Genomic DNA, 11,997 nt, shown 5'->3' with positions numbered 1-11,997 from the left:
TAGCAAAATATGTCACCATCACTATGTCTTAAGACGAAAAGGAAGTCATAAATAAAGCTCAACAATTTGAGCTTATATATGCACAATCAGGGTACCTTTAGATGATCATCCCTAACGCTCCACAAACACAAATTTGCAGCAAGGATAAGTAGAGGGCATCTAATGCTATTGACAGATTAGTTGAGAATATCAACCAATTTCAACGTGGGAATCAACCCTCATACTTGGAGAATTTATATGGTCCTCCTCCATCATTCCCCCAAACATGTGGTACGTCATTAGTGCCATCAACACCCAAAATAGGGTGTCATCATTTTACGCTTCCTTAGACCCCTAGCCACCTAGGGTGAGGTTGGATAACAGAAAGAAGGAGATAAATATTATATAATTGATAAAGTGTTTTACCCAAACCAACCTAAGTTTCTTAAAACAAACTATAATGCAATGAGAACAAAAAAATCATTGAGCCCTACAAAGGTCATAGTCCAAAATCCAAGAGCGACAAGAGGGTCTATGTTGAACTAAAATGAAATGAAAATACATAGGAAGAGACCAGAGACTTGGAGGAACAAGTTTCCCAAGTTAAGACTATTAAGCCCCTAATCCCCTTAACATCCTTGGATTGGAGTTCACAAATACATTTAAAAACAATTGACCGCAAGTAAATTACTTACAGTGCCAAAATAGTCCAATCCATAAAAGTCGAGCGAAGTGGAGACACCAAGGAGAATTATTTCCAATAATGGTCAACGTTTCCATCTTTTGATGACCCTACATACCAACTTTCCAAATGATGTTTCTTGTATCTACCATAATTGACTTGCCATTAAATCATCCTTAAGTGCAATAATACTCTCTAGAATGGAGCATCATCGTGAGACAATACCAACCTTACACATAAAACTTGTTATTTATATGTACCTTATCTATGAATGGTGTATGTTCCTTAATCACATATGCTTCCATGTGAAAGGGGTTTCCACCCATCAATTGTCTTGCACCCTTAAAATTTTCGACCATTTTTTTTTATGATTTTTCACATTAAAATTTATAGACCATACCTTTTATCTACATACTCTAAACTTGGAGAATCAAATTTTCCGCCTAAGGTGCAGTCATGGACTTATCATCACTACACTTATCCAATGCTCAAGGTACATTGAAAAATACTTAGCTTGTAAAATGAAGATTGCTTTTATCAAATATTTGATAATATATTTGTCAAATCCACACCATAAAATTTGACATTGAAAACCATTATACATTCAAATGCTTTTCTTATTAAAAATTCTTTTTATAAATTTAAATGACTCTTTTATCTTTTCAAAAATTCATTTAATATTTTTGATACATTTATATGATTTAAAATGCTAAAATTAATTAGTCCTCTTATATTAAAAAAATTCAATTTTTATTAATCACTTGCCCTAAACTAAATCTCAAAACCAAACATACACCAAATTGATTACCTCTCATTTCTATCTATCAAATATTAATAAAAAAACACCCATAACTTCACATGATAAACCCACAAAACAATGATTCTCGTAACCTCATACCCAGCACATATTTATTTCTAACCTAAAATAATAAAAATTCTTTACTTTTGCATGAGATGTGTTCTTAGGGAAGATCTCCTCCTTAAATTTATTAATTATTCTCCATAATTATTATGGAATTTGATTGCCTATAAAAATATAAATACCGAATACACTTCAGAATTAAACTTTAAATCTCCTTCGAAAAAACAACACACCAAGCAAACCTACCCATGACCAGATGAAAAACCTGTAAACAACTTTTCCCCTCTGACCCACTCTGGCACACATCCTCTGGAAATGCTCTTTTCTTCTTTGCAATAATTGTTTTTCCTGCTATTTGCTGTTACGGTCAAATCTGCAGCTCAAATAACACACAAAACAAGAAGATGACTGTGGTTGATGACGTCGAATACTTTTTCGTGGTGGCTGTGCTGGCTCCGCTTCCTGCCTCACGATATCAAAACCAGAAGCCGCCAACGGTATTGTATTTCCGGCTTTTCGATAGCGGATCTTCCTCCCAACTTCCCCATAGTTCACCATTGTTTTTTTCGTTGCCGTAATCTCACGCTGTTGTATTTGAAACCCCAAAACAGGGGGTGGGGATGGGGGTGGAATCTCCCTCCCCCAGCTTCTCGTTCTATATCTATAACAGGACACGAGTAATATAAAAGGCTGTAAGTTGGTATGTCTAAGCAGTCGTTTATTTATTTCTATTAATTGGACATAGACTGTACGTTTGATCTCTTTCACTGCAAATAGATAATATGGATTCCCACGTTACTGCAGCAGACTTGGCGTGTGACAGGGAGCAGAATTCTGGCGATGGTCAAAACCCTAAAAAATCTTATACTGCTCAAAGGCAGCCAGTAATTCCCCCAAGGTCTTGATCTGCCACAACAACAACATATTTCTCTGATAAAAATAGCTAACAGGATGTATCTGTCTGTATATTTGATTTATAGGGTTACTCATGTTATGGTATTGACTGGTTTTGTATTATTGCAGTGTTAGTGCTTTATGTTCTGCATGCGCGCAGCCCCGGTGGGAGAGCGAGTGGAAGTTCAACATAGAAGATGGGTTGGCCGTCAACAACAACAGTAACAAGAAGTGGTGTAAAACGGGAGATGGAATGAAAGGCAAAGCAGGAAAAGGGAAGAAAATGTCAAGGGGCATGGGAAGGGTATTTTATCATAGGCCACCCCGTGTTGTTCTGCTCTCTCCTTGAAAGATTCAAGAGCCCTTACAATTTATTTGTTTTTTTCCCAGAAAAGCTAGAGTTATACACAGGCATCTGTGCTGTACTGACTGGAGATTTATTTTAAGGTGAAGTCCAAAAAGGACAACCTAGTTTGAATATATGTATGGTTTTAGCAAATTTATGTATTTCTTCTGTTGTTGCACTGACAGATTGGTCAATCTGAAAGCTGTTCAAATGAATCCATGGTTATAGAAGTTAATTTTTAAAAATTCATGGGTTGCCTCATAGACAATTTACCAGAATTGAACACTTTTTATTCTTCCATTAATTTGATTATGATTCGTTGCATATTTTGGACGGATCCCAATATATCCTGGTCTAATGAGTTTAGTGCTGACGCATATCGATTACGAGTTCCAAATATCCAAATCATGACTCATCAAGTTAACCCCAAATTAAAAAGAATTCCGACCAAGTCTGATGGAGGTGAAGCATGTACTTTCCCTTCTTTAACAGATGGAGTGGTTCACAATAATAAAGTAATTAACAACAATAAAGTAATATATCACAGATTCATTTGAAAGTAAACACGGGGCACTAAACCAAAGGAACCTGAGACACTTACAAGAGGTTGGTTCACACTACTTCCAAGTCGTGTGAGGTGAGGTGAGGCAACTTGCCTCTGAACTCTATCGATAGGCTGATAACGGAAGCACATACCAATCCAAACCCTCCAACTCTCTATTGGAGACCACACATTCAGACTGGTTAGAAGCCCCTGAAAGAATGCGCTGTTTCCGTGCATTCTATCACAAAGAGAATGTGAGGTTGAGTAGCGTAGCGCAGCTGTTCTGTTAGCACCCACCATTTAGTCTGATTAATGGGTCACTACTCCTAATAAGATAAATTATTATATTATATATGTAATTACGCCATCTCGCCCCAAGTTGAATAAGCATCTGATGGTTCCTATCTCTATCTTATGAAGGGCTTTGAACCGAGCTATCAATTAGTAAGGAATTAGTCTTAGTGCCTTAATTAACAACAATAAAGTAATATATCACAGATTCATTTGAAAGTAAACACGGGGCACTAAACCAAAGGAACCTGAGACACTTACAAGAGGTTGGTTCACACTACTTCCAAGTCGTGTGAGGTGAGGTGAGGTGAGGTGAGACGAGACGTGACGTGACGTGACGTGGGATTGTTTGATTTTTTATTTTTTTTAATTAATTTTTTAGATGTATTTTTAAGGGAAAATGCTTAGTTAGTTTGAATATTTATCAAGGGTTATAGTGTGGCACTGGATTTGTTAGGTTGCATTTTTTTTAATAAATTTAAAAAATTAGATTCATGCGTGTTAAATGGCTTTTTCACCAATTTTATAGAGATTTGAGATTATTTCACTTCTTAGAAGTTTGATAAGTTCCTCATTATTATTTATAACATTCATTTATATATAAACAAATTTATTGAGCAAAATGGTCCATTATTTTTAATAAATTAAAAAAATGTATTGGTGCCTAAGTGGCTCCCCACCCACCAATTTCCTAGGAATTTGAGATTATTCCAATTCTAATAAGTTCCTCCATGATAAGTTCCTGAGTATTATTCATAAAATTCATTTATATATAAGCACATTTTATTTAGCAAAATGGTCTATTTTTCAATAAGATATGTAATTGTTTTTTCTCAAGTTAAAGTTGACCCATAATCTTTTTATACATGATTGATAAAGTAAATATATGCATTGGTAAAGCATTCTTCGTGTTACAATACTTTGTTTTATTGTATTTATAAAACCTTAATTTATATCAACCACATTAATATTTTTATGTAATTGCGCTGATGATATATTTATATAAATAAATTATTAAATAAATTTAATTTATTATTATTCTTTAATTTAATAAAAATTTGATAAAAAGTTATAGTGATATATTTTTAAAACCTGCCCTCTGATTTATTTGATATCGTTTATCCTATTAGTTTAATAATTTATAATGTGATTTATTTGATATTGTTTATCATATATTAGTTTAATAATTTATAATATAATTATGCGAAGTTAAAAATAGAATAAATTTAGCTATTGGTATTTGATTTTTTGGGAATTTTGTTTAAAGTTATATTTTTATCTGATTGATAATAGCTTTTATCATAAAATTTTTTACTCTAAATTATAATTCATTTAAAAAAAACTTGTATAATTGACATTAAAAAAAGCGAGTATATTAAAGTTTGAGTTTTATTTTATTAGAAAAAATGTTTATATAAAATGTTGAATTTGTGAATTTCAATCAAGTAAATATTTCTGTGCGGAGTCATCTAAGATTAACCATAAACATTATAAAAATATTAAAAATTAAATAAATATGTAAAATGCAAGATAATATTTTGAAATCATATATATTAAAAATGTATATATTGCTCATTAAAAGTGTTCTTGACATAAAGCCATATATTTTATTTAATTATTTTTCTTGAAGGTATGTGCAAGCTAGAGGATAGATGTAATGATTTATACTCATCTATAACTCATAGTATTAGATTTAATAATCTTGGATTTTATGATTATTATCCAAAACATAGGTTTTTTTCTTTTAATGAAAAGTATTTTGAAATTGTTTTTATGTTATTGTTGGTTTGTTTTTATGTGTGTGTTTTTTTAATATTATAGAAGAGATGAATAATAATATAATATAATAAATGATGTCAACTTGTGTGACATGGCTTGTGTCACCCAATTTACTTAGTAAATTCAATTTGGAAGAGTTAGAGTTCAGTTGTGCATTTGTGATTGCTAATTTGTAGTAATCAAGGTCAGTTATCTTAGGTCAAGCACTCCATTGATCTGACCCCAGTTTCGCCGCTGCCCAATGGACTAATCTATCGGTGCTCTGTTCTGGAGAACGATGAAATCAAGAGGCAGATTCAGGAGTTGCTGCAAAAAGGTCACATCCGTCCGAGTTCATCGCCCTGTGGGAGCCCGATCGTGATGGTACAAAAGAAGGATGGGACTTGGAGACTCTGTATTGACTATCGAGCGCTGAACAAGATCACTGTCCGTAATAGGTACCAAATCCCACGGATTGATGACCTCCTGGACCAACTAAAGGGGGCAAAATATTTCAGCAAGATCGATTTGAAGTCAGGATATCACCAGGTACCAATCGAACCCTCCGACGTGTGGAAGACTACCTTCAAAGCCAAGGAGGGCCTTTTCAAATGGTTTGTTATGCCTTTCGGATTGACGAATGCTCCTGCAACCTTCATGAGGCTAATGGACGACATCTTGCGGCCATTCACCAACTCATTTGTAGTGGTATACTTCGATGACATCTTGATATTTAGCAAGACTTGGGAAGAGCACCTCCACCACATCCGACAGGTTATCCAAACACTGCGACAACACAAGTTATGTGCCAATTTGGAGAAATGCACTTTTGGCATGGCCCAGGTTCAGTATCTGGGATACATTATTGATGAACGGGGGGTGCATGTGGATCAAGCCAAGATCCAAGTCATTCGGGATTAGCCATCTCCAACCACTCTGACAGAACTTCGCAGCTTTCTAGGCCTTGCCAACTTCTACCGCAGGTTCATGTTGGGATTTTCTCATATCACTTGGCCCTTGAGTCAGGTCACCAAGGGAGGAGCGAAAGCAAAAAAAATTTGGTCTGAATCTCAACAGAAGGCATTCACATAGTTGAAAGATCGACTCTGCACAACACCAGTTCTTGCATTACCAGACTTGCAACAACCATTTGAGGTCGAGACAGATGCCTCTGACTATGCTATTGGGGCAGTCCTTACTCAACACGGGCATCCAGTGGCATATCACAGTGAGACACTTTCAGACACAGTCCGAAAGTATCCCACTTATGACAAAGAGATGTATTCCATTGTGCAGGCCTGCCGACAATGGAAGCATTACATTTTGGGGAAGGAAACGGTCATCCACATGGACCACCGACCCCTGCAATTCATACAGACCCAAGGGAAATTGCAGAATGATCGCCATAAGAAGTGGTCCACATATCTGCAACAGTTCCATTTGAATATCAAGTATAAGAAGGGAAGCACCAATAATGTTGCAGATTGCCTCAGTCGACCACCGATCATGGCGTTAACCACCGTGCTCAACTCTTGTGGGCACGAGACTTTTGATTGGCCACTGCTCTACAAAAGCGACCCGGAATTCGGCACACATACCAGACACCCTTGGAGGGTCAGCATGTTCCAGATTTTCACCTCCAGGACGACCTGTTATGCCACCTGGGTCACCTTTGTGTTCCTTCAAGCGAGCGTGCAAAGATGAACTGGGAAGCACACTACAGTCGGGCCGTTGGGCATTTTGGGGTCGAAAAAACGGTGGCAGTACTGCAGAAATATTTCTATTGGTCGAATCTTCGACAGGATGTCGGGAAGTACATTAGATGATGCACTGCTTGCGCCATTGCCAAACCGACCATCAAGAAGCAAGGCCTCTATACCCCGCTGCCTACCCCTAGTCGACCTTGGGAATCCATCTCCATGGATTACATGTCAGGCCTCCCTTCCACTAGGCATGGAAATGAGTGTGTTTTTGTGGTCATCGACAGGTTCTCGAAGATGGCCATTATGGCGGCCTGCAAGAAGAATATCACAGCAGAAGCCACTGCTAAACTCTTCTTTGAACGAGTATGGGTACTCTTTGGGATCCCACAGTCTATCATTTCAGATCGGGACAGCAGGTTCCTCAATACATTTTGGTCTAGCCTCTGGTCGATGTTGGACACCAAACTCACTAAGTCCACAGCCTTCCATCCTCAAACTAATGGCCAGATTGAGGTCGTCAACAGGTTGATCGTACACATTCTGCGCATGTACAACTCAAAGCATCCACGCACATGGGACGAGAGCCTCCCCTATGTTCAGCACAGCTACAACCGGGCTCTCCACAGCTCGACTGGCCACAGCCCTTTCCAGGTGGGATTGGGATTCCAGCCACTATGTCCCATCGATGTGGCCATGCCATTTGCAGCTACTCACGCAGATTCTGCTCATGTCCAATCCGAAACAGATAACGCAAACAGCTTCATTGATCACATCCAACATATTCGCCAGCAGGTTGGCGACAATGTCTTGTTGCATTTGCAAAAGGAATGCCTTACCGGAGCCTATCGAAAACTCAGACCACTCCGATATGGCCCTTATACCATTACCAAGGCTGTGGGAGACAATGCATTTGAGCTCAGCATTCCCCCATTCCTTGGCCTGCACCCGGTGTTCAATGTCGACCGCCTTCGGCCATACTTTCCACCATTACTAGACACGTCTGACATTGCAGAACAACTCACAACCACAGAGTTAAATCCAGCTTGCATGGAACAAGTTGCAACTGATCGGATCATGGACACACAGTTAAAGCACACTCGCCAGCAGAATATCCAACTGTATTGAGTTGTCGAAGCACGACAACTCCTTCACTAGGGCAAGTGGCTTACCAGGGACCAAGTGCAACAGAAGTTCTCTCATCTCATGGAGGAACTCAACGCAATGGGGACCATTGTTTCCTAAGGGGGGAGGAATGATCCAGGTGGATATTGGTGGCCACCCGCTAATTCCACTTGGATCCCCTCTAGTGCTTCTTACTGTTTTTTTCAGTTTCCTTAATTATAGCATAGTTTACTATTTTTAGCAGTTTTTCGGGTCCTAAACTTTCGGAGCCGTTTTGAGGCCCTAAACGACGTTTTTTGGGAAATCTTCCGCCAGCGATTTTTTTCATAAAAATCGTCTTTTCCATCGTAGTCCTCGGAGAGATCTTTCCAACGGGCTATCATGAACGTCAAACGGAGATAGTTCAACCAATTTGCGACCCCGGGAAGTTGATGTACCAACTTACCCAAAAACAGGGCCCACAATTTGGCGTTTCATCTTCTAGGGTTAGGTTTTGGAATGTGAAGGGTTTTCCATTGTTTCTCAACAATAAATAGGCCTTCGAGCCTCATTATAAGACAGTTCAGAGGCATGTAGCCACCACATCTCTTCTCAGAGATAAGTTACCATCGCCCTAGCTGGTTTATTTCCATTTCTGTTTGTAAGCATATTTCAGTATTTTACAGTAATGAATTGAGGTATTATTTCCACTGCATATATGTCTGTATGGTTATCTCTGTATTTTATTGCGTTCCTATTTAAATACGGATCAGTGGTATCAGAGCGGTCTGCTTTTCTTCTCTGTCTTTCCTTGCATGTCCCCAACGAGGTCGGGATATAAGGAGTTAGGGCTTGAACTGGTCAAACCTTTGCAAGACCAGCCTCGCAAATCCCGACAGCCTCCCATGGCGGATGAAAAGAAAGACGAGGGGGTAGTAGATCCTATCAAAATATTGCTCGAAGAAGCCCTCGAGCGACAAAGGAACGCAATGATGGACAACTTTGCCCAAATCCTTCAGCGGCTACCCAGGGGCGACGCATCGGCTTCCAACAGCAACTCTGGAAACGCCACACCATTTAAGGCAGAAGTTAATTTTGAAATCCCCATATTCGAGGGTCAGATAGACGCAGATGCCGTCCATAAATGGTTAAATGTGCTAGAGGGTTATTTTTCTGTTCATGATTTTTCCAGTCGGGAAAAGATGATTTTCGCTCTTCTCAAAGCAGCCCCCCACATCAAGGATTGGTGGGAAACCTACAGCGAGCAGAAGGATGAAAGTACAAGCTCACTATTTTCAGTCGCACCAACTTGGGATTCATTCCGAGATGCCATCAAGGAGCAGTACTACCCTGTCGGAATTTATGAGGATCAATACATAAAGTGGACCACGCTACGACAAGGAAGGGACCAAGACGTACACGAGTTTACCAATATTTTCCATACCCTTCGCACAAAGTTGGGTATCAAGGATACAGAGCAGCATTTGGTACTCAAATACTGTGGCTGCCTGCACAAGTACATCCAAGAAGAAATAGAATTCCTGAACATCTCTTCGCTCGACACGGCATACCGATATGCCGTCAAGGTCGAGCAAAAGTTTAAACAGAAGAAGCGAGACTTTGGGTCTGCGAATCCGAAACAAGGAAAAGGTGCCCCCAAACCGCAGAACAACCCGCCAAAGCTGCAAGCAAAGAACAGTGCCGCGAAGCTGAAAAAGGACACCGGAAAGTGGTGTGAGTTCCATAAGAGCTCCACTCACAACACAAGTGAGTGTCGGGCCAAGCAGTCACTGGTGGCCGAGCTAAAGGTTTCAGAATCAGATGCATGTTCTGACTCTGAGTCAGAACCCGATAAGGCGAATGACAAAGGGAAGCAGATTATCGATGCGGAGCCCAACGCCATCGTTGCCACCACGAAGATCCAGAAGGAGGAACCTGAAGATCCAGAGGAGGAGGAGCGTCTCTTCCACTCCCAGATGTGGGTAAAGGGCTCCGCGCTACAGTTCATTGTCAACAGCGGGAGCCAAAAGAACCTCATTTCGGCAGAGGTCGTGAAACGGCTGGGCTTACCGACCACAGCACATCCACAACCATACACCATTGGGTGGCTGCACCAAGGACGGGATCTTCGCGTGAGCCAACAGTGTTGCCTTCCATACAACATCAAGCCCTTCACGGATGAGGTATTGTGTGATATTGCTCCCCTTGAAGTTGGTGATGTGTTATTAGGACAACCATACTTGTGGGAGCGACATGCTGTGTATGAGTCAAGGCCCCGCGCTGTTATTGTTACTTTGGGAAATAAGTTGTACAGGATACCAGAGGTAGCACCGCCTACCGCCATCTCTTTGGTTACTGCAAAACAATGCAGTAAGCTCATTTCCAAAACCGGGAAGTTTGTTTTCCTGATGATACACCCTCAAGAAAAGAAGAAGACGGTGGCCACGACCTCCAGACAGAGCCCCTCCACACGACAACTACAGATGGAAAAGGTCGTGGAGGAGTATGAGGACATCTTCACCTCCCCCTCAGGGGTTCCTCTGCACTGTCAGGTCAAGCACTCCATTGATCTGACCCCAGTTTCGCTGCTGCCCAATGGACTAATCTATCGGTGCTCTGTTCTGGAGAACGATGAAATCAAGAGGCAGATTCAGGAATTGCTGCAAAAAGGTCACATCCGTCTGAGTTCATCGCCCTGTGGGAGCCCGATCGTGATGGTACAAAAGAAGGATGGGACTTGGAGACTCTGTATTGACTATCGGGCGCTGAACAAGATCACTGTCCGTAATAGGTACCAAATCCCACGGATTGATGACCTCCTGGACCAACTAGAGGGGGCAAAATATTTCAGCAAGATCGATTTGAAGTCAGGATATCACCAGGTACCAATCGAACCCTCCGACGTGTGGAAGACTACCTTCAAAGCTAAGGAGGGCCTTTTCAAATGGTTGGTTATGCCTTTCGGATTGACGAATGCTCCTGCAACCTTCATGAGGCTAATGGACGACATCTTGCGGCCATTCACCAACTCATTTGTAGTGGTATACTTGGATGACATCTTGATCTTTAGCAAGACTTGGGGAGGGCACCTCCACCACATCCGACAGGTTCTCCAAACACTGCGACAACACAAGTTATGTGCCAATTTGGAGAAATACACTTTTGGCATGACCCAGGTTCAGTATCTGGGATACATTATTGATGAACGGGGGGTGCATGTGGATCCAGCCAAGATCCAAGTCATTCGGGATTGGCCATCTCCAACCACTCTGACAAAGCTTCGCAGCTTTCTAGGCCTTGCCAACTTCTACCGCAGGTTCGTGTTGGGATTTTCTCATATCACTTGGCCCTTGAGTCAGGTCACCAAGGAAGGAGCGAAAGCAAAAATATTTTGGTCTGAATCTCAACAGAAGGCATTCACAGAGTTGAAAGATCGACTCTGCACAGCACCAATTCTTGCATTACCAGACTTGCAACAACCATTTGAGGTCGATACAGATGCCTCTGACTATGCTATTGGGGTAGTCCTTACTCAACACGGGCATCCAGTGGCATATCACAGTGAGACACTTTCAGACACAGTCCGGAAGTATCCATCTTATGACAAAGAGATGTATTCCATTGTGCAGGCCTGTCGACAATGGAAGCATTAAATTTTGGGGAAGGAAACGGTCATCCACACGGACCACCGACCCCTGCAGTTCATACAGACCCAAGGGAAATTGCAGAATGATCACCATCAGAAGTGGTCCACATATCTGCAACAGTTCCATTTGAATATCAAGTATAAGAAGGGAAGCACCAATAATGTTGCAGATTGCCTCAGTCGACCACCGA

At 40.7% G+C, this 11,997-nt stretch overlaps 1 protein-coding gene across 1 annotated transcript; it reads left to right on the top strand.

Annotated features, from left to right (window-relative positions):
• Positions 1 to 2,229: 2,229 nt before the first annotated feature.
• LOC149255912 (uncharacterized) lies at positions 2,230 to 2,978 on the top strand. Its single transcript, XM_089457330.1, has 2 exons — positions 2,230 to 2,421; positions 2,547 to 2,978. The coding sequence occupies exons 1-2, from the start codon at positions 2,306 to 2,308 to the stop codon at positions 2,764 to 2,766; spliced, it is 336 nt and encodes a 111-aa protein (XP_089313456.1). The 5' UTR covers positions 2,230 to 2,305; the 3' UTR covers positions 2,767 to 2,978.
• The last annotated feature ends 9,019 nt before the right edge of the window (positions 2,979 to 11,997 follow it).

The sequence above is a fragment of the Pinus tabuliformis genome, chromosome 7, assembly GCF_031772625.1.
Source record: "Pinus tabuliformis cultivar Carrire ecotype Pingquan chromosome 7, CPIR1, whole genome shotgun sequence".
Classification (NCBI taxonomy): domain Eukaryota; kingdom Viridiplantae; phylum Streptophyta; class Pinopsida; order Pinales; family Pinaceae; genus Pinus; species Pinus tabuliformis.
Note: the sequence above shows the minus strand (reverse complement) of the source record. Positions and strands in the feature narration are given on the sequence as shown.